Source organism: Lithobates pipiens, unplaced genomic scaffold (genome assembly GCF_037356315.1).
Source record: "Lithobates pipiens isolate NorthernLeopardFrog02 unplaced genomic scaffold, aLitPip1_a1.2 Scaffold_10, whole genome shotgun sequence".
NCBI classification, from domain to species: Eukaryota; Metazoa; Chordata; class Amphibia; order Anura; family Ranidae; genus Lithobates; species Lithobates pipiens.
Window position 1 is genome coordinate 86736457 of NW_027507686.1, and position 21603 is coordinate 86758059.

A 21603-nucleotide genomic window follows, 5' to 3' on the forward strand; every position below is an offset into this window, starting at 1 on the left:
ATTCCATACTTATGTGTATTGTTAGGTGCAGAGTGCTCTTGAGGTCCAGAGCCATGGCACAGCCTCTGGGGTGTTAAAGTTTCTGAAGACTCATGCAGTGAGTGAGGCCAGTCAGGCTAAGGCAGCAAAAGCTGGCTAACAGTTGGTAGCCATGTCGTCGTACCATGGCCATCTTTTAAAGGTGTCAGTCTGACGCACCGCAACTCCGATATAGGTAAAAAGGCTCTGACAGAGACTCTTTACCACGTGATTACCTGTGTCCATCACAGCTAATCACGATGTAAACTGCAAGAGCTGTTTATTGGCTTTTCCTCACTTGCGTCTGACGGATTCGAGTAGAGTACAGCCGATCGGCTGCTCCTCTGACGGGGCTCTGTGCTGATTGGCATCTGAGCTCTATTTGTGGGGAAAAAGTACATTAATTGTTTGGGTACAATGTCGCATGACCGTGCAATTGTCAGTTAAAGCGACGCAGTGCCGTATGGCAAAAAATGGCCTGGTCAGAAAGGGGTCAAATCCTTCCGGGGCTATAGTGTTTAAAGGGCGAACAGCTCTTCCCACGTCCACAGAAAGGTTTTTGCAACAAACGGTCCTCCATCAGAGTCTGTGCGGGCATGCATGAATGAGCATTTTGCAGCAAAACTGACACTGGGGGGACATCTAACAATATACATTAATAAAAATTTCCACAGCACCTTACTTTTATCTTGCATAGGGTGTTAATTTTGGCAAAGTGTGCAAGAGCGAGTCAGACTATCTGGATCAGATCTGTAGTATTGAAAACATGGGTAGAATATCCTAGGTTCTGTAAAGCTTACTATACAAGCTGATCTACCATAAACCATGTAGTGCAAGGGCCTGCTTGATTGGATAGATGGGTTATCCTATTATATAGGTTTTGTAAATCGAAAGGAGTTTTACAGAGATTGTACAATCAGATTGTATAGTATATGGCCACCTTAGAATGAGCTAGTTGCGCTTTTAGTGCCATTAATGGTTAATGGCACACCAAACGCATGAGCAAACACACATGTTGCCATATATATAAAAAAAAAAAAAAGATTGAGACGCGCAGCAAAACACACCGTAAAAAATGTGCAACCCACATCACACCCAAATGTCCCATTAACTACTTTGCCACATTTAGGGCAGACCATTGATGACAAAGAACTGCTCTATGTGGCTCCATTCACATCTGTGCGTTTCCAACCATGTGTCAAACTGTATAGAATATGCCCACTTTGTCTTGCGTTTCAAAAACGTGCTGCAAACACAAAGTACAGTAAAAAGCACACCACACTCCGATCTAAAAAAAAGTTCTGGAGTGCCTTTGGGGTGATTGTTGCATGTCAGGCAGCCCATTCACACAAGTGAATGGGCGCCCTATGTGTGACAAGCAAAATCACTCCAGAACGCCGGTGTTCTGACACAGTGTCCGCCTATCGCATAGTGTCCGGGCCGTACTGCTCAGGTGCAGCACGGGGGACAAGGAGAAGCTGAACATCTCCGAAGAAGAACTGCGCCTGCGCACTGAGTCCGGGTTGAAGCCCCACCATCCAAGTGGACATAGGGTTGCTCTTGAACAGGGCCCCTCGCGGGCTTGCTTTGCACGGCCTCGCTTCGCTCGGCTCTTTTATATTCTAACTCTATATCCACTTGGATGGTGGGGCTTCAACCTGGACACAGTGTGCAGGCGCCGTTTAGCTTCGGAGATGTTTTGGCTTCTCCCTGTCTCCTGTACTGCGCAAGCGCAGTACAGGGTGGACACTATGTGATGGGGGACACTATCTGATCGGACACCGGCTGATGTAGATCTAAAGGAGATTGTACTATCAGTAACATGACCTACAGGAAGTGACGGAAGCAGAAAAATAATTTTCAAATGCATATGACCTTTCAACGTTTCTGTGAATGAGGCAAGTGAGATAAGTACATTGGGATGGCTGGGCCAGAAAGAAAAATAGAAAATGCTTCTTTTATGAAAAATGTAATGTAGAGAATTTTGAAAAATGTAAAATTTTATTTGAGTGGCAAAAATATGAATGCAATTTATACAATGGGGGGAGAACCTCTGGCGGAATCTAGGATGGAAAAGGACCTGGGGATCCTAGTAGATGATGGGCTCAGCAATGGCATGCATTGCCAAGCTGCTGCTAACAAAGCAAACAGAGTATTGGCATGCATTAAAAAGGGGATCAACTCCAGAGATAAAACCACAATTCTCCCACTCTTGAAGACTCTGGTCCAGCTAGAGTATGCTGTCCAGTTCTGGGCACCAGTCCTCAGGAAGGATTTACTGGAAATGGAGCGAGTACAAAGAAGGGCAACTAAGCTAATAAAGGGTCTGGAGGATATTAGTTATGAGGTAAGGTTGCTAGCACTGAACTTATTCTCTCTGAAGAAGAGACAGACAATGGCAGTGGTGGGCACATGGGAGTACCTGTATCTCCCCTTTAACTGGCGGGGTTAGCTGGCGCCACATATAGCATAGAGTCCACCGCTCTCCCAGTGATCGTGTCACGGAGCCGCAGAATGGGGAAATGTTTATGTAAACAAGGCATTTCCCCGTTCTGCCTTGTGACATGACATCCCTGTCATCAGGAGCAGTGATCGCTGAAACCCATACCCTGCGCAGTTAGAATCACTCCCTAAGAGACACACTTAACCCCTTCATTGCCCCCTAGTGTTTAACGCCTTCTTCTTTGCCAGTGTCATTTACACAGTAATCGGTGCATTTATATAGCACTGATCGCTGTATAAATGACAATGGTCCCAAAATAGTGTCAAGTGTCCACCATAATGTTGCAGTCACGATAAAATTTGCAGATCGCCACCATTACTAATAAAAAAAAATTATAATAAAAATACCATAAAACTATCCCCTATTTTGTAGACGCTATAACGTTTGCGCAAACCAATCAATATATGCTTATTGCGCTGTGTGGTTTTTTTTTTTCCACTAAAAATATCAGCCTGAAAAAAAAAAGTTATCTTTTATATATTTTGGGGATATTTATTCTAGCAAAAAGTTAAAAAAAAGCCTTTTTTTTCCCCCAACATTGTCACTTTTTTTCTTTAAAGTGCAAAAAAAAAAAACCGCAGAGATCATCAAATACCACCAAAAGAAAGCTCTATTTGTGGAGAAAAAAGGATGCCAATTTTGTTTGGTTGCAACGTCACACAACCGCAAAATTGTCAGTTAAACAACGCAGTCCCGAATCGCATAAAGTGCTCTGGTCAGGAAGAGGTTACAGTAAATCTTTTACTGTAAAATATTTTTTTTCTAAAAGTCCCACAGATCCCACACTTCTGTTACTGCCCTATGTACTGCTTGCTCACATAACTGAGGAATGAGGAGGGAATATAAGGGAGCAGTTTTTCAACATATTTTTTTGTTAATGCTCTTGCAACCACCTAACAGTGGAATAATATGACAAATAAAATTCCTGAATTCCAGTATCCCTCAATGGACTCCAAGAAAAAGGATTTTACGGTAAGTATAAAAACCTTATTTTCCCAAGTGTTCTTCCAGGACAGCCCTTGAGAGATGGAGCTCCTCCCATCGACACAGGAAACACATTGCCACAGTTCAAAAGGCGGTCCCTCAGGTCCCTGGTCAGTCATTTGTGTTTCCTCCGTCGGAGGAACATGTTGCCAGGAACCTGGAGGCCCCTCTCAGGGGCTGCCTGAGAACCTGCAAGCCTAAGGGACCGGGTCCTGGTTTATGGCTGCAGTTTGGGTCCATACCTTTTTTCTTTGGCTCGGGTACCGTCCAGCTGAACCGGAGCAGACCCGTTACCCTCCTCCTTCCAGTGCCGAGGTGGCCAGGGGCAGAATGACGCCGGTTTCCCCCAGGAGTGGTGAGTGGAACCTTCCATCTTCCCTCCTCGTTGCAGGGGGTCGGAGACGCCGAGCGTTCACTTCCGGCGGAACCGCGTCATCACTGCGTGCCGAGACTTCCGGTTCCGGGTCTCTAAGGGTACAAGGAGGAGAGGGAGAGCCAGCGCTGTGCCTGTGAAGCCCGACCAGCGTCCAGCTATACCGGATTAGCGGCGGGATTCGGAGCGTCAGAGGGGGACCATGGAGGCTATTCCCCAGGATACTCCGGCGGAGACAGGCACCAGCCAAACCCAGGTAGGCTGCTGGGCATGCTATTACTCTGGTGGAGTGGTGGTGTTTGTAGGCTGGGCCCTGTAGTGCCCCACAGTGGCGGTTTACTCACAGTGAGGTGGTTTGTTAGTGGTGATTCTAAGAGGGACATGGTGCTGACGCTAAGAAATCCTTTGTCTTCTTATTTTCAGGCTAAAGAGATGCCAAGGGAAGACAAGACAGGCCGCAAAAAGTGCCCTAATTGTGGGAATAGGTTGTCCTCTGGCTCTAACAAAGCCCTATGCAAGCAATGCATTGCAAGCTTGCTTAAATCTGAGGCAGATTCCCCTTTAGCAAAGTTTTTGGGCTCCTTTAAAGAGGAAATGGCGTCAACCTTTAAGTCCCTCCGGGAGTTAATCACTGACGTGGGATCAGCTGCAGCTGCCTCCACGAGTAAAACAACTATAATCTCATCCTCACCATGCCTTACAACCCCCAGCTCAGGGGAGCCCCGTATGGTCAGGGAGCCTAGCCCCACGTTGATTAGCCCCGAATCCTCTGACACTGACTCGGGTCAGGAAGAGGATCAAGCAGCATCTAAAGCCTCAAAATATAGATTATCTCTCGAGGAAGTAGATGAGCTAATGGGGGCTATCTATGATACGCTGGAAATTGAGGAGGAAGAAACTCAGTTATCCAGACATGATCAAATGTATGAGGCTCTGGGGAAAAAGAAAGCAAGGGTTTTTCCTATACATAAGGTGCTTTCTGACCTTGTCCTTAAGGAGTGGTCTGAACCAGACAAGAAGGTTTTCTTTCCTAAATCCCTTAAGAGAAGGTTCCCTTTTGATGAGAGCCCAGAGACGGTCTGGAATAAAAATCCTAAACTAGACGCCCCTCTGTCCAAAATCTCAAAGCAGGCTGATCTGGCCTTTGAGGATATGGGCCACCTGAAAGATCCCATGGACAGGAGAACAGACATTGTCTTAAAGAGGGCCTGGGATGCCTCTATGGCAGGCTTAAAACCAGCTCTAGCCACTTCCTGTGTAGCTAGAAACCTGGAGTTCTGGTTATCGCAACTACAAGAACACTTAAAGGCAGGCACTCCTAGGGGGGAGCTTTTGAAATCCTTCCCTATGCTTTTTAAGGCCACCAGTTTCATCTCTGACGCCTCCACGGACTCGGTAAAATTTACGGCTAAATCTGCAGCACTTTCAGTGGCAGCAAGGAGGTCAGTATGGATGAAAACCTGGGGGGGAGACACGGCGTCTAAAACCCGCCTGTGCAGCGTCCCTTTTACAGGAGACTTAGTCTTCGGGCCTGAATTTGACTCCGCCTTAGAAAGGACGGCGGACAAAAAGAAAACCTTTCCCGCAAAAAAGAAAAATTTTCAAAGAAAAATTTTTCGTCCCTTTAAGGAACCCTCTAAACCAGAAAAGAGTTCAACCCCCAAAAAACATTGGTCGGGACATAAAGGGAAAGGAAAAGGGGGCATACTGTTTAGCCGCCCCAATCAGGATCCCAAACCCCAGTGACGTCAGGGTTCCTGTGGGAGGAAGATTAAGCAAATTTCTTCCACAATGGGAAGAGACAACCTCGAACGAGTTTGTCTTAAATATAATAAAAAGGGGTCATGCGCTGGAATTTCACAGCAACCCTCCTTCCAAGTTTCTGGTGACAAAGCTTCCAAGTCACTCAGAAAAGGCCAGGGCCTTACCTTTACTAATAGGGGAAATGGTAGATCAAGAAGTATTGACACCAGTCCCTATTCAGGAACAAGGGGACGGTTTTTACTCGCACATTTTTGTGGTAAGAAAACCGTCAGGGAGATTCAGACTAATTATGAACCTCCGTCCACTGAATCGCTCCATCCGTTACAAGAGATTTCGGATGGAGTCCATTTATTCCATAAAGAATCTCCTGCAGAAAGAGACATTTATGGCAACCCTGGACCTAAGGGATGCTTATCTGCACATTCCAATAAGGGAGGAATGCCAGAAATTCCTTTGGATGGCAGTGCAGATAGACACAAAGGTTTACCACTTTCAGTGCAGAGCACTTCCCTTCGGTCTATCATCCTCTCCGAGAATCTTTACCAAGGTTCTCGGAGAGGCTTTAGTTCCTCTGAGGCTTCAATCAGTCTCAATTATCCCCTACCTAGACGATCTGCTCCTAACAGCCCACTCAGAGAGTCGTCTTTCTCAGGACCTGGAATTGACTCAACTCAGTCTGAGTCGATTAGGGTGGATTGTCAGTCAGGAGAAATCCAAGACAACCCCAACACAGGAGATCCTGTATCTGGGGTACTGGATCAAGTCTGTAGATCAGAAAATTATACTGCCGGAAGAAAAGATTTTGAATCTGTGGCAGAGAATATCTTTTCTTCAATGCAGCCCCAAGTGTACGGTGAGGGAAGTAATGTCGGTCTTAGGTCTTATGACGGCAGCCATTCCAGCCGTACAATGGGCCAGGTTCCATCAAAGAGAACTTCAGGGTTTTCTGTTAGAACAATTAAAAGGCAGAGATCTGGAGGAGGAGGTATCGATCCCCTCAAGGGTAAAACGCTCCCTCTGGTGGTGGAAGGACAGGGAGAACCTAAACAAAGGGGTTCATTGGGTCCTTCCTATCACTTCAACACTAACAACGGATGCGAGCAGTTGGGGCTGGCGAGCCCACCTAGGCTCAAGCTGGGTCCAGGACAAGTGGACCCCGGAGGAGAAATGTTTCTCTTCCAATTGGAAAGAACTAACAGCAATCCTGAGAGCTGTTCTAGCTTTCCACCCCGCAATACAGGGTCACCATCTACAAGTCCGTTCAGACAATACGACGGCTGTAGCATACATAAACAAACAAGGAGGAACCAGAAGTCCTCGTTTGATGTTGGTAGCCAGACGCATTCTCCAGTGGGCAGAAGCCAATCTGGAATCCATTTCTGCAGTTCACCTGAAAGGGGAGCTGAACAACAAGGCGGACTTCTTGAGTCGACAGAGGATTTCGAACCAAGAATGGTCCTTACACCCAGAGGCATTCAATCTCATAACGGCTCACTGGGGAGAACCAGAGGTAGACCTTTTTGCGAGCAAGAAAATGCAAAGGTTCCCAATTTTTTCTCGCTAAACCCAGGAGATCAACCCCTGGTGGTAGATGCCTTGCAAACTCCATGGACTTTCAGTCTGGCGTATGCATTTCCCCCTCTTCATCTCATTCCGAGGGTCCTAGCAAGATTCCTCAAGGAGAAAACCTGTTTGATTCTAGTAGCACCTTTTTGGCCCAGGAGACCGTGGTTCACAACGTTGCTACAATTGACAGATTGTCGCCTCTAAGACTTCCCTACAGACAGGACCTCCTGTCGCAGGGACCTCTTTACCATCCGCAGGTCGCCACACTGAAGCTGTCAGCGTGGTTACTGAGGGGGAAATCTTAAGGAGTAAGGGCCTGTCAGACGAGGTAATTGCGACCTTACTACAGAGTCGCAAACCAGTCACGAGAGCTATTTACAAAAAAGTCTGGAAAAAATTCAATAGCTGGCTGAATAGCCGTGACATAAATACGGCTAATATTCTACAGTTTTTACAGGAAGGTGTAAACAAGGGTTTAACCCTAAGTACTATTAAGGTACAGATAGCTGCCTTAAGTGTATACCTAGATGAACGCTTACAGGAAAATCCTTTTGTCGCTAGATTCTGTAAGGCAGTCGCTAGACGTAAGCCAGTCAGAATCACAAAAGTCCCATCCTGGGATTTAGCAGTTGTGCTAAAAGCTTTCTTGGGGTCACCCTTTGAGCCTATCTCAGAGGCCTCCCTAAGGCTTATTACCTTTAAGACAGTTCTCCTGGTGGCAATCACTTCAGCCCGTAGGGTCAGTGAAATCCAAGCACTTTCCATCAGGGAACCATTCCTACAGATCCTAGAAGACAGAGTCATACTAAAGACAGACCCTGGGTTCTTACCAAAGGTAGCATCTAGCTTCCATAGGTCCCAAGATATTGTCCTCCCTTCATTTTGTCAAAATGCAGCAAATGAGAAAGAGGAACGTTTTCATTTATTGGATGTGAGGAGGTGTATTCTAGAATATCTTAAAATAACAAATCCATTCAGAATCTCAGACTCCCTTTTTGTCCTTTTTTCCGGACAGCGTAGGGGACAGAAAGCTTCAAAAGTAACCATAGCTAGATGGATTAGGCTAGCTATAGCAGAGGGGTATAAGGCCTTGAATAGAGATCCTCCTGAGGGTGTTAAAGCTCACTCCACAAGAGCGTTGTCTGCATCCTGGGCAGAAAGAGCTGGTGCCACCCCGGAGCAGGTATGTAAAGCAGCCACATGGTCAAGCTTTTCCACCTTTACAAGGCATTACCGACTGGACTTAATGTCTAGTCAGGATCAGGCCTTTGGGAGGAAAGTCCTCCAGGCCGTGGTCCCCCCCTAATCTGGTAAGTACTTGGGGATCCTCTCAAGGGCTGTCCTGGAAGAACACTTGGGAAAACTGGAGTTAGTACTTACCGGTAACTCCTTTTCCGGTGGTCTTCCAGGACAGCACGATCCCACCCTTTATTTGATTGTAGTGATGTACTAATGTTATTACCTGTTATGGTTTATATGTTTTTCAGTTCCATCCTTCGGTTCTTGGTGAATGACTGACCAGGGACCTGAGGGACCGCCTTTTGAACTGTGGCAATGTGTTTCCTGTGTCGATGGGAGGAGCTCCATCTCTCAAGGGCTGTCCTGGAAGACCACCGGAAAAGGAGTTACCGGTAAGTACTAACTCCAGTTTTCCTATACTTGAAGACATATTAAAGCGGCATTAAAGTGGTTGTAAACCCTTACAACACACTTTGACCTACATGTAAGCCTAGATTAACCACTTCCCGACCAGCGCACGATGATGTACGTCGACAGAATGGCACGGGCAGGCATATTGGCATACAGGTACGTCCAATATTCAATGCCGCCCTGCCATCGGGAGCGCGCCGCCGGCGGCGCGCTCCCGCGCTGGTCGGGACCCCCGTGAGTCCGGTCGCGGGACCCGATCGCCGCAGGCATCCCCGCGATCGTCTCACGGAGCGGCTGAATGGAGGAAATGCAGAGTAAACAGCATTTCTCCATTCTGCCTAGCAACTAGTGACGCTGATCTCTGCTCCATGTGATTGGAGCAGAGATCAGTGTTCACTAAATGAAAGCCCAACCCCCCCACAGTTAGTAACACACCCCTAGGAACACTTAACCCCTACACTGCCACCCACTGGTTAACCCCTTCACTGCCAGTGTCATTTACACAGGAATCACTGCATTTATATAGCAGTGATTACTGTATAAATGACAATGGTCCCAAAAATGTGTCAAAAATGTCCGATGGGTCCCCTCACAATGTCGCAGTCACAATAAAAATCGCTGATCGCCGCCATTACTAGTAAAAAAATAAATAATAAAAAATTATTAATAAAAATGCTATAAAACTATCCCTATTTTGTAAACGCTATAACTTTTGCGCAAACCAATCAATTACCAAAAATATGTAGAAGAATACGTATCGGCCTAAACTGAGGGAAAACATTTTTTTTATATATTTTTGGGGGATATTTATTATAACAAAAAGTAAAAAATAATGCGTTTTTTTTCAAAATTGACGCTCTATTTTTGTTTATAGCGCAAAAAATAAAAACCGCAGGGGTGATCAAATACCACCAAAAGAAAGCTCTATTTGTGGGGAAAAAAGGACGTCAATTTTGTTTGGGAGCCACGTCGCGACTGTGCAATTGTCAGTTAAAGCGACGCAGTGCCAAATCGCAAAAAGTGGTCTGGTCTTTGACCAGCAAATTGGTCCGGTCTGAAAGTGGTTAAGGCTTACCTGTAGGTCCAAGAAATATCTCCTAAACCTACACGGTTTAGGAGATATTTGCCGAAAGACAGGCACTGCTGTCTACGGCGCATGCGCCGTAGAGAGCGGTGCCCAGGCACACTGAGCACGTCATCATCAACTACGAAGATGCCGCGCATGTCGGCTCCCGTGCGCATGCGCGGGAGTGACGGCTTCGCTGAATGACAGCGGCGGAGCAGCGAGACCCCACCGAGAAGATGGATGCGCTGGACTACAGGGGACAGCGGTGACATCGCTGGCTCCTGTGTCAGGTAAGTGACACATAATGGACTACTATGCGATGCATAGTAGTCCATTATGCTTTGCCTTTGCAGGGAATGAAAGAGGAAGTAAACTCATCAGGGTTTACTTCCTCTTTAAAACCAATGCTGAAAAGGTAATATGTTGCAGCTTACCAATCTGCATTTGTTTTTTCTTTGTCACTGGTTCTGGTTGGTTTCACAATATTTTTATTTAATACAAACTCACAAAACTGTGAACAATCGCCTAGGCCAGTAGCTGAAAGTGGTATAGGAAAGATAACATGTATACCACAAACTATTATGCTTCTAACATGGTATAAGCAGTAACAATAAAAAACAAAAAAATGTCACCAGGTGAGGGTGCCTAGATATTATTCTAATAGAATAGGATAATAGCGGATCATGTGGCACTCAATAGTTGCAGCCTAAAGAATGATCTAAGCAAGCAGTATTTTAGAATTCATCCTGTAGAAATACCATGCATTACCTATTATTAAACCTATGTTGAGTTATGGGGATGAAGTCCGAGAACCTCTCCGGGACCCCAAAAAATAAATAAAAAAATGATAGGCGAGGAAACTAGCTTGCAAATCTCCTAATGTACAAAGGTGCTTAAAACCCCTGATTTTTTTTTTTCCCCTCTGGTTTCACGTGGTGATCTGGCCAGTAACTCACCTCCTGTATTAGTGTCCTCACTCTGGACCACAGGGGCCCTTTTGGATGGCAGCCTTTTCCGTATTGGTGAGGGGGAAGTGTTATATGGACTAACAGAAATACACTAAAATTGAATCCAACCTGCAGTTACAACAACAGTTGTTTCTTTACCGTACATCATAGGACACAGAGCCTTAAGTATTTACTTAATGGGTTATGGTTGACCTACCGGTGTTGACACTGGTATACCCAATACAGGAAGTTGACTCCCCTATATAACGCCTCTTCCTTCCAGGAGCACATCTGTTTTTTCGCCAGTGTCTAAGGTGTTGGTCACGAGTAAAGCTGTGCTCTGAGGCGCTCAAGGAGGGATCCATGGTGGATTTAAAAAGCCTACACAACCAGATCCATCCCGCCACTGCAGCTCCAGGATGGTACCTGGGCCTCGCATAGAAGAATTAGTTTTTGCTCGTAATGCTCCTCTTTGATGGCTGGACCCTAGGAACCAGGACTCTTACATTACCTAAAGACATCCTGAGGGGTGCTGTACTTAGTCCAAAGGAACCCCTATTAAAAGGGACCCAGTCATTGAAGGTTTAACCACGCTGCCTGCCGTGATGGGTGAAATTTGGATCTGTTTGTTTACAGCAGTATCCTGCAGCGAGAAAAATGTAAAGGAAGAAGCTTAGGAAACTGCAAAGTCCACCTATGCCTTCCTTTTTCCTTGTGAAGGTATTGTATTGCCTTAATCTCCTCTAGAGGGAGTAAAAATACCTTGTGTATCCCAACAGCTCTGCTGTTTGTAGCTGGACACAGTTTGTGTCCCAGTAGCAGGTGGGGGTTGATAAATGAACTAATGTTCCTCTACCCCCCCATCCCCCTCCCCAATTGGGGAGACTAGGGGACCGGGGGTACAGCTTATATTTGTGTGTAAAGACTGTACTATATCCGCATGTCTAAAATTTTATTATTCTTTGACAAAATGACTGCATTATACAAACTTGTAGTATATCACGACTGCTAGATATAATTCCCACCCCCCCCACCCCCCCCCCCCCCCCCAGTGAGGGGCAGCCTATTAAGCAAATTTGTGAAGTATTTCCATATGTTAAAAAAATAGGGGTTTCAGCAACAACCAGAGTGTTGTGATTTTAAAACTTTCTGTTTTTACCTGCCTTAAACGAATATAAGCCTCTTCATAGCAGCTTCAGCCTTCCTCCTTCGGTCTGCATTCAGACCTAATGCCATGCCGCACGCACTACGGTCATTAAAAGAAGGCGAGTCACTAAAGGAGCATGGCAAAGACTGGTGGCACCGCGTGTAGGATTCAGCATCCTCATGGAACACCACGGTGTGTGCTCTGGGCAATAATCGGCTTACACCTGAAACCTCTGCATAAATACTGTCGCTCTTGGGACAATCGCCATCAGAGCAGCTGAAGGCAGAGGCTGTCACACAGGACACAGGAGCACTGGGTCACGTAAGCGGTGTATCAAGCATTTCCAGTACAGGAAAATACAATTGTTCAGCATTAAAAGCTGATCTGTATGGTAGAAGTTACTACTATTATTCAATAGTTTATTGTCTTAAAGTGCCTCTGCTTTTGTGCCTAGCATTATGACTTCCAAAAGATCTGCCACAAAGATTTCACCCCCAGGAGCTGGGATATCCAGGCATGCCTCTACACTGTCGTCCTCTCCGGGGATACTAGACATGGCAACCCAGGCTGAGTCATTGGAAACTATTGGTGGTGCAACTGCTTCTTGCACTTCAGCCCCTGCACACGTACTGAAGATGCATTTTCCTCTGCCCTGCAGGGCTTAGAAGGAAGATTAGCGGCTTTAATCGCATCCTCCATCCAGGTGCTATTACCCTCAGATGAACAAGAGGAAAAACAATTCCTCTGCTGTGGAAACAAAAGCTGATGAATAAGCTTCACAATCTGAAGTACAAACCCTCACAGAGATGGTTCGTGCTACCTTCATACCTTAACAGAGTCAGCCGAAGGTCCGGTTTCGTTTTTAGGTTTTTTGAAACCTTTACAACCTCTGCATTCATTTCCAGTCCATGCATTACTAGAAAAGCTCATCTTTGAATGGGAGCATCCGAATAAACAGTTTCTCCCTCTGAAGAGATTCTCAACTATATCCCATGGAGAAAAAAAAAATCACAAAAAGGTGTAACGTTCCAGCAGTTGATGTGATTGCCAGCGTGAATAAAAGTCTAACTTGTCCAGTAGACAATGCACAAATGCTTAAAGATCCAACAGATAAAAAGTTAGAATTCCTCTGAGACCCCATTCACACCTGAGCGTTTTGTAGCTTGACGCTTGAAGCTACAAAACGCTGGAGGGGAAAAAATCCATTATTCTCAATGGAGATGGTTCACATCTCCACTCCAAGTTGCCTGAAGCCCTACGCCTGAAGCTCAAACAAGTTCCGGACCCTTTTTTGTTGCACGAATCGGGCTGATTTGGGCGTTTTTCTTCTTTTAACATTGGAGACCTTTTTGCCCTGCACAAATTCGCGGTAAAAAATGCGGTAAAGAACGCCGCAAAAAACGCTTGCAAACGCTACGCTCAGGTGTGAATGCAGCCTTAAAATACTTTTTTTTTTTTCCTTAGCAGGGACTGTTACCCTACAGTTGCAGCAATAGGTATCTGTCAGTCCTTAACCACTTGCTTACTGGGCACTTAAACCCCTCTCAGTCCCAGAGCAATTTTCAGCTTTCAGCGCTGATGCACTTTGAATGACAATTGCACGGTCATACAACACTGTACCCAAATGAAATTTTTATCATTTTTTTTCCCCACAAATAGAGCTTTCTTTTGGTGGTATTTAGTTACAGCTCGGAGTTTTATTTTTTGCTAAACAAACAAAAAAAGATGCAAAAAAAAAAAAAAAAATCATGTTTAAAAGTTTGTTATAAAATTTTGCAAACGGGCCATTTTTCTCCTTCATTGAAGTGCGGGCGGTTTTAACCCTTTCAGTCTCTAGCGAGGGTTAATAGCCCCCCGCTAGTGGCCGAAAAGCGCTGCTAAAACTACGCTAATACCGCTGGAGCTCCGGTGCCTTAGTGTGAAAGTACCCTTGGGTTTATGTCCACTGGCTTTGGACTTGTCGGTGGCATCAGTTTGAGACATATCTGAGATCATTCAGATTTTATCTCACTCTGGTACATCTGACCTTCTGTTTCACATCCTTCTGACTTGCATTTCACCTGCTTCAAGGGGGTTATATGAAGGCAGGAGAACAGCGCCTTCTGTGTGCATTAAGCAATTTTTTAATGTAAATAATAGAATTAAAATCCACTCGCAAAGGTGTAGTATATAGATAGGCAGTATAGTGTCACCCGCTCCTACTACAGGGTAAGGAAAGGGGAGTCCAATTCCCATGTCACGATGGCTATGTCTCCACGATGTTGTCATTCGTCCAGTCACAATGCTAGTTTACAATGCCTCCGGTTGGTAAGGACTACGAATGGCGACGTACACAGACGAACGTCACTGTCGGGTTGGCGGGTGATGCTTCGCGTTCGGGACATGCATGTCCCTTCCTCAGGTTTCAGTGGTGGCCATCTTGGGTTACTGTGTTATATACCCACACAAGTCTCACTCAAATGATTAATAATGAAAAAATGTGCTATCTATGATGGAATGAAGAATTCAAGCGAATATTGTGAACATCAGTAATAACGATAGCTATATAGAACTTTGTATATATGAAAATTAAAATAAATTGATAAAATTGAATTAATAAAACATTCAATTGATCGTAATCTTACTGTTAAAATAGGATTAATAATGCGAAGTAAAATGCTGAATTTTGATTGATGGGTTGATGAATCAGACAATAGTCGGTATACGATTAAAATTAAAATTGGGTGGAGATTAGTGTGTATACTGGTATCGTGTATAGGAGATATAATTGCATAGTTACATAGTTGGTAAGGTTGAATAAAGACACCAGTCCATCCAGTTCAACCTGAGTGAGTGTCTACAATTGTCCCTATCCCTGTACATTGCACACTCACATCAGTCCCTACCCTCAAGGAGCCCACAATCCAAGGTCCCCATTCATATACTAGAGGCTAATTTTGGACAGAAGCCAATTAACCTACCAGCATGTCTTTGGAGTGTGGGAGGAAACCGGAGTACCCAGAGGAAACCCACGTAGGCACAGGGAGAACATGCAAACTCCAGGTAGTGTCGTGGCTGGGATATGAACCAGCGACCCTTCTTACTGCTAGGTGAGGGTGCTACCCACTACACCACTGTGCCGCCCTATATAAAGTGTTAAAGAAAATAAGGATCATGAATAATTATTATGATCTTGGTAAATACGTGTAATTATCCCACTAGTGATAGAGATGGCTTCAAACGCACATGTATGCATGTATATAAAAGAATACAAATATACACACATCCATATTATGATTGTACCTTTCCTATGTTAACCGTGCAAAAGTGTAGCGCTAACAAAAAAAGAACTCATGATGCATTAGTCTGATGGTCAGTGGAAAGAATGCTCTTTAACTTAGTCATTGGGAAGAACTACCCCCTTACAGATGGCTAAAAAAAAAAATTTATATCTGAAAGGCAGAAATTGCTCAAGGAACCCCTTAGCAATCTCTGGAGGAACCCTGGATGAGCCACCCCGCTTTAGATACTCCCTCAAATAACCACTCCAACCCCCTCCAGCTATATATATTCCTCAGTTTCTTGCTAGTGTCCTCAGGAGATGAATGCAGCTCTGTAGGTGAGAAGATGGATTTAGTGATGTCTTCTATCAGCACTGTTCTGAACTGTGTCTGGCCTGTAAGCTGCCACCTGCATTGGATACTGTGCACAGATGATTCACCTAGGCTTTACAGTAGGCAAACTCTTCTTGAGCGTATTTGAGGACCACTTTCTAGTGGTAACTGGTGTAGTGCTATTTCAAGGGGTAGTTAGGGACTTTACTCCCCCCCTTACCTAGATGATTTAACGGGAGTTATGGCCCGTTACTCAGGACAGACTTTGTTCTGGTGCTGCAACGCCACTTACCTCCATTTTAAACCACCTCCTGAGCCTCATCTTCATATTACCCATCCTTGCATCTCACCTGTACATACGTGGGCTCTGATCTTGGACTCTGTGTGCACATTGGCTCCATCATAGTAGTTACTGCTCATTTGCAGGTGCTGTTTTGAGTATCTTGGCACACAGAGTGGCAGCATCGCAGTGGCTTATGATTTCTAATTATTTGGAGACTATCTTTTTTTTAAGGAGAGTAGATCAAAGGAGCAAAGCAGTTGCTAAACCTGGAGGTGCATGCCAGAGATTGCAGACCATTGTCACCTCATGGGTATTGGACAATATGCAAGCCCACTACCTATACAGGAGCACATAAGTACCCCATAGGGGCAGCATGGAGGACTCTGAGCACAGATGTGATGTCTGGTCCAACTGACATCTGTTCTCTTCATACATACCCTGGCATCGTGTTTTTTTTTTTTTTTTTGTCTCAGTGGACCAGGGCACAGGGACCTTTCCTCCTGTTTCTCAGCTAGGACATCCCTTAACATCTGACTCGAGAGCTGCATTGTCCTAGATGCCTTATTTTCTGAGCAAAGAATTATTATCCTCCCATATGTCTCCTTAGGAAGGAAATGGTGACTTTTTTTGTCCAGGTATCTGGTTAGGGACCCCAGAAGTGTAAGATATAGTTTTTCCTCCTAAACCCTATTGGAAATATCTCCAGAACCCTTACACTTCTGTGCGGAGCATGAGTGATGTGCTGTGTCAGCTGTCACACATTGTTCTATCTGTAGAATTCTTGACGTTGATAAATATTAAGGCTGGGTACTTGGATATCCCTAATTTTTACCCTATACCAATAATTCCTTCCCCAGGGCAACCATTTTCAGCATGCAACTCTCCCCGAACAGCTCACCAAGACTTGACACTGTGCTGGGCTTGTTGCTGTCCAGAGGGAATCATGTCCACGTATACCTGGGTGATCTGCTTTTCCTTTAAGGGAAAATCTTGTTTGATTCAGATTTTACAGAACTTTGGATTCTCATCATAAAGAACTTGGTTCTGAAACCATCCCAGTGTCTGGAATACCTGAGATTCACTCTGGATACATGGCAGAAAAGGGTGTTTATCCTGGAGGAAAAACTTGGCTCTTTGGTTCACTGAGAATGCTTTGATGAGAGCTTCCATTAGGGTCTTGGGCTTTATGGTGGCCAGGTGCCATGTGCTCAGTGGCATTCCAGACCCCTGCAGTACAACACTGTTGGTCTGGAGCAGATCAAACCTGTCCTGAATTGGCCTGTGCGCACAAAGGATGAGGAATTCCCTGATGATATTCAAGTTTCCATCATAGAACTGGGCAGATCCATACTTCCACTGAGCTGGACAGTTCTCGCCACAGATGTGGTATCGTTTTTCCATTGGGGTGAGCAGAGCAACGTGGGTTCTAGTCCTCTGAAAGGTCAGCTCTTGGCCTTTGGCCATTTCCAGAGACCCTAGCCTCTCCCCCCTCCCCTAGCCTCTCCCCCCTCCCCTAGCCTCTCCCCCCTCCCCTAGCCTCTCCCCCCTCCCCTAGCCTCTCCCCCCTCCCCTAGCCTCTCTCCCCTCCCCTAGCCTCTCTCCCCTCCCCTAGCCTCTCTCCCCTCCCCTAGCCTCTCACTCTCTGATGAAGGCCTTTGTTTAAGGGGTTGCTCATATTGCCCAGCCTTGTTGGACATCAGTGATTCCAAGGGAACTTCCCTTGCTCCTTCCTATTCTACAAAAGCTGCTCTATGAAACAACTAACTTTGCACAGCTGCTATTTGGTTTCCTGTGCATACGTTTGCTAAATTTTGCAGAGGGAATTCTCTGCCATTGGCTGATGTCAGTTTGGACTAACGCTTTGCAGGCCATACTTAAAATGTGGTTGGCATTATTGGGCTTTAAGGTTTTCTTAAGGGTCTGTTATTTTTATTTTATTTTTTTTTGTCAATGGTTACTCTCCCCTTAGTTCTGACTTTGTAACATCCCATTCATTATGATTGAAGACCTGTGTCTTGGACTGTACTCAAGAAAAGGCTTTTACATATGTAGAAAATCTGATTCTTTTTTTCTTCTTAACTTTTAACTAAAGACTTGTGTTTTTTATACTCTAATATGTATATATATTTTTTTTTTCAGCGCTTAAGTGAAGGTGCTCTCTCCCCCGATGGGACAGTCTTGGCCACAGCTAGCCATGATGGCTTTGTGAAGTTTTGGCAGATCTATATTGAGGGATTAGATCAACCAAGGTATTTTTTTCTTTTTTTTCTTTCAATTTTCAACAAGAGAATGAACAAAATAATCAGTAATCAAAGTTGACATTGAATACAGCAGATGTATACAAAGAATTAAAATAAGTCGCCAAAACATGTAGGGGGGAGACAAACCCAGTATGCCACAAAAAAGTATGTAGTTACACACAGCGCCCTAACCATGAAATTGAACTATTCTGTTGATGGAGGTGTGAACTGCGTGAGGCTTTGCACCAGGGATAATAGTTGCAATACACACAACCCTTGGGAGCCCAACCAATGTAGAGTCCACCTGGCAGGACGAGTCAAGTGATGACCAGATATCATGGGGGCAACAAAGTGGTGGAAAATAAAGATACAGAGGGTTTTGCGCTGTACTGAGGTGTCAAGGCTATCATAGAATGCAATAGTCCCATGCAGGCAGTCCCATTTATTTTAGTTGGGACACAGCGGTTGCAGTTTGAATGCCACTTTGGTGCGTGTGCGTGACCCCAAACACACAGGGGGTTATTTACTAAAATGTTAGAGTGCATGATTGGGTGCAGCTCTGCATAGAAAACCAATCAGTGTCCGTGTTTTATTGCAAAAGCTTAATTGAACAAGCTGAGGTTAGAAGTTAATTGGTTACCATGCACACCTGCACCAGATTCTGAGTGCACCAGTTTTAATAAATCTCCCCCCACTGTCTGTGTTTGGGTTAGCATACTCACAGAGCTATCAAATTGGGAGCAGAGGCTGTGTCCATGTGGCTGCTGTGTCTTAATTGACCGGAACAGAACACCTGTGCATGGCCGTGGTGGTGCACCCAGCCGTCGCTTGGGCATATGCTATAATATGCCTGTGTGAATAAGGCCTTAATATATTTGAAGATTTTTGGGGTATTTGTTCTACTCCCTTATGCAACCTATTTGTTTTGAATGTATGCACCCTTGGTTTTCTTACATATTCTATTTTTTGTAACTTTTAAATGACAGTATTCCTTAATTTAAAAAAAACTACTTTGGGCGTGACCCATATTTTAGTTTAATTTAGGTTTCATTTTTAGCCTTTTAAACATATTGCCCATAGGAATACAGAGGCTTGGAAAAGTATTCATACCCCTTGAAATTTTCCAGATTTATCATGTTACAACTAAAAACGTAAATGTATTTTATTGGGATTTTATATGATGGACCAACACAAACATTCAGCTCCCTTTACTCGGATACCCCTAACTAAAATCTAGTAGAACCAATTGCCTTCAGAAGTCACCTAATTAGCAAATAGTCTAACTGTGTAATTTAATAACAGTATACATACAGCTGTTCTGTGAATCCCTCTGAGAACCTTAGTGAACAAACAGCATCATGAAGGCCAAGGAACACAGCAGACAGGTCAGGGATAGAGTTGTGGAAGTTTAAAGCAGGGTTAGGTTAAAGAAAATATCCCAAACTTTGAACATCTCATGGAGCACTGTTCAAACCATCATCTAAAAATGGAAACGGTGTGGCGCAACTGCAAACCTACCAGGACATGGCAGCCCTCCTAAACAGACAAGCCAGGCAAGGAGAGCATTAATCAGAGCAGCAGCCAAGAGGCCCATGGTAACTCTAGAGGAGCTGCAGAGATCCTCAGCTCAGGTGGGGGAATCTGTCCACAGGACAGCTATTAGTTGTGCACTCCACAAATCTGGAGAGTGGCAAGAAGAAAGCCTTTGCTGACAGAAAAGCATAAGAAGTCCCATTGGCAGTTTGCGAGAAGCCATGTGGAGGACACAGCAAACATGTGGATGAAGGTGCTCTTGTCAGATGAGACCAAAATTGAACTTTTTGGCCTAAAAACAAAACGCTATGTGTGGCAGAAAACGAACACTGCACATCACCCTGAACACACCAGCCCCTCCGTGAAATGCGGTGTTGGCAGCATCATGTTGTGGTGATGTTTTTCTTCAGCAGGGACTGGGAAGATGGATGGAGCCAAATGCAGGGTGATCTTGGAAGAAAACTTGTTGGTCTGCAAAAGACTTGAGACTTGGGTGGAGGTTCACCTTCCAACAGGACAACAACCCTAAACATTCAGCCAGAGCTACAATTGAATCATTTAGATCAAAGCATTTTCATGTGTTAGAATGGCCCAGTCAAAATACATACCTAAATCCATTTGAGAATCTGTGGCAAGGCTTGAAAAATGCTGTTCAGACACTCTCCATCCAACAGACAGACAGAAAATACTGTATATAAATCACACCTTTTAGGATATGCAGGGTTCCAAATGACACAGCACAAGCACTGTGCTGTATAACATGCTTTAAGACAGGGGCGTCCAACCAGTGGCCCGCAGAGCCCTCTGATGTGGCCCACAACCTCCTGCTCGGGGATGGCAGATGGACAAGCCCGAGTGTGAGTTACCCGACCTGCAATCTCAGAGTATCAGTGTTGTGAATGAAGCTGGTGGTAGAGGAAGCAAACGGATGTGGAGCTACGCCAATTCTTCCTGTATATCATTGGCTCCTGTCAAAGGTAGACTGATAACAAATGCACTGCACCTGGGACAGCAACAGCTGGCCATACCTGAATGGAAGACTGTTATTAAAGGTAAGTTTATTAGTAAAATCAGTGTATATATGGGCATATCTGTTCTTCAAAGGTAACTCAGCTGCTTTCAAACTTATCCAGAGGTGCAGCACGGTGTACCTGCAGGTTACCTGCACTGAGCCATAGTCTTCTGTGGGTTTGGTGAGCTTTCAGAAAGTGCGCCACACCTGCAGTATATGATGGAAGTCTATGGCAAAGTGCCGCTAACCCACAGGAAATCCGCAGGTGCACTGCGCTGCACCCACAGTGCAGGTAAACCGCAGCACATCTGTATGAATGCAGCTGTAGGCCCCTTTCACACTATCAGTCCGACCCAATTGGACCCTCCATTCAATTTTATAGAGCAGCAAATGTAAGCGGACTTATGTTCATTTACACCCTCCTACCACCAATCCGATCCACTGAAAAAAAAAAAGGCGACCTGTCCCCTTCCATCTGGGCAGATCGGATCGCAGAGCCCATAGAGTAGAGCGGGCTGTGTCTGCTCTGCATATGCAGAGTGGACATGGACCTGACATTCGCTCGCTCCGCTCACTGTGGCCCACAACCGGTTACCAAATCGCTTAAGTGGCCCTCGCTCTTCCAAAGGTTGGGCACCCCTGCTTTAAGAAAACAGGCTCTTTATTTTTTGGGTTAACAAACGCTTTTAAGTGTTATCTTTTCAGCACTTGATTGTTTCAGGGATCCACACCCGCACAGCTGTCCAAGTCTGGGCAGCCACTTTTTCTCAAATGACATGAATGGGACTGTTTGCACGTAGATGCACGCAAGAATCTGATTTCCACAGTGCTTCTCAGTGGCACATCCAGTGATTTACCTGCGGTGATCTCTGGATGCAATTTGTTTGCATCCAGCAGTGATCCCCGCAGGTAATTGCTGACTGT

At 45.1% G+C, this 21603-nt stretch overlaps 1 protein-coding gene across 2 annotated transcripts in view; it reads left to right on the top strand.

The window, feature by feature from the left end:
• Positions 1 to 21603, top strand: part of EDC4 (enhancer of mRNA decapping 4) — a 499346-nt gene that overhangs the window by 131516 nt on the left and 346227 nt on the right. For both annotated transcript variants that reach the window (XM_077456654.1, XM_077456664.1), the window contains exon 8: positions 18034 to 18143. In XM_077456654.1, coding sequence (XP_077312780.1) covers positions 18034 to 18143 — 110 coding nt within the window. The remainder of the gene's footprint in view (positions 1 to 18033; positions 18144 to 21603) is intronic.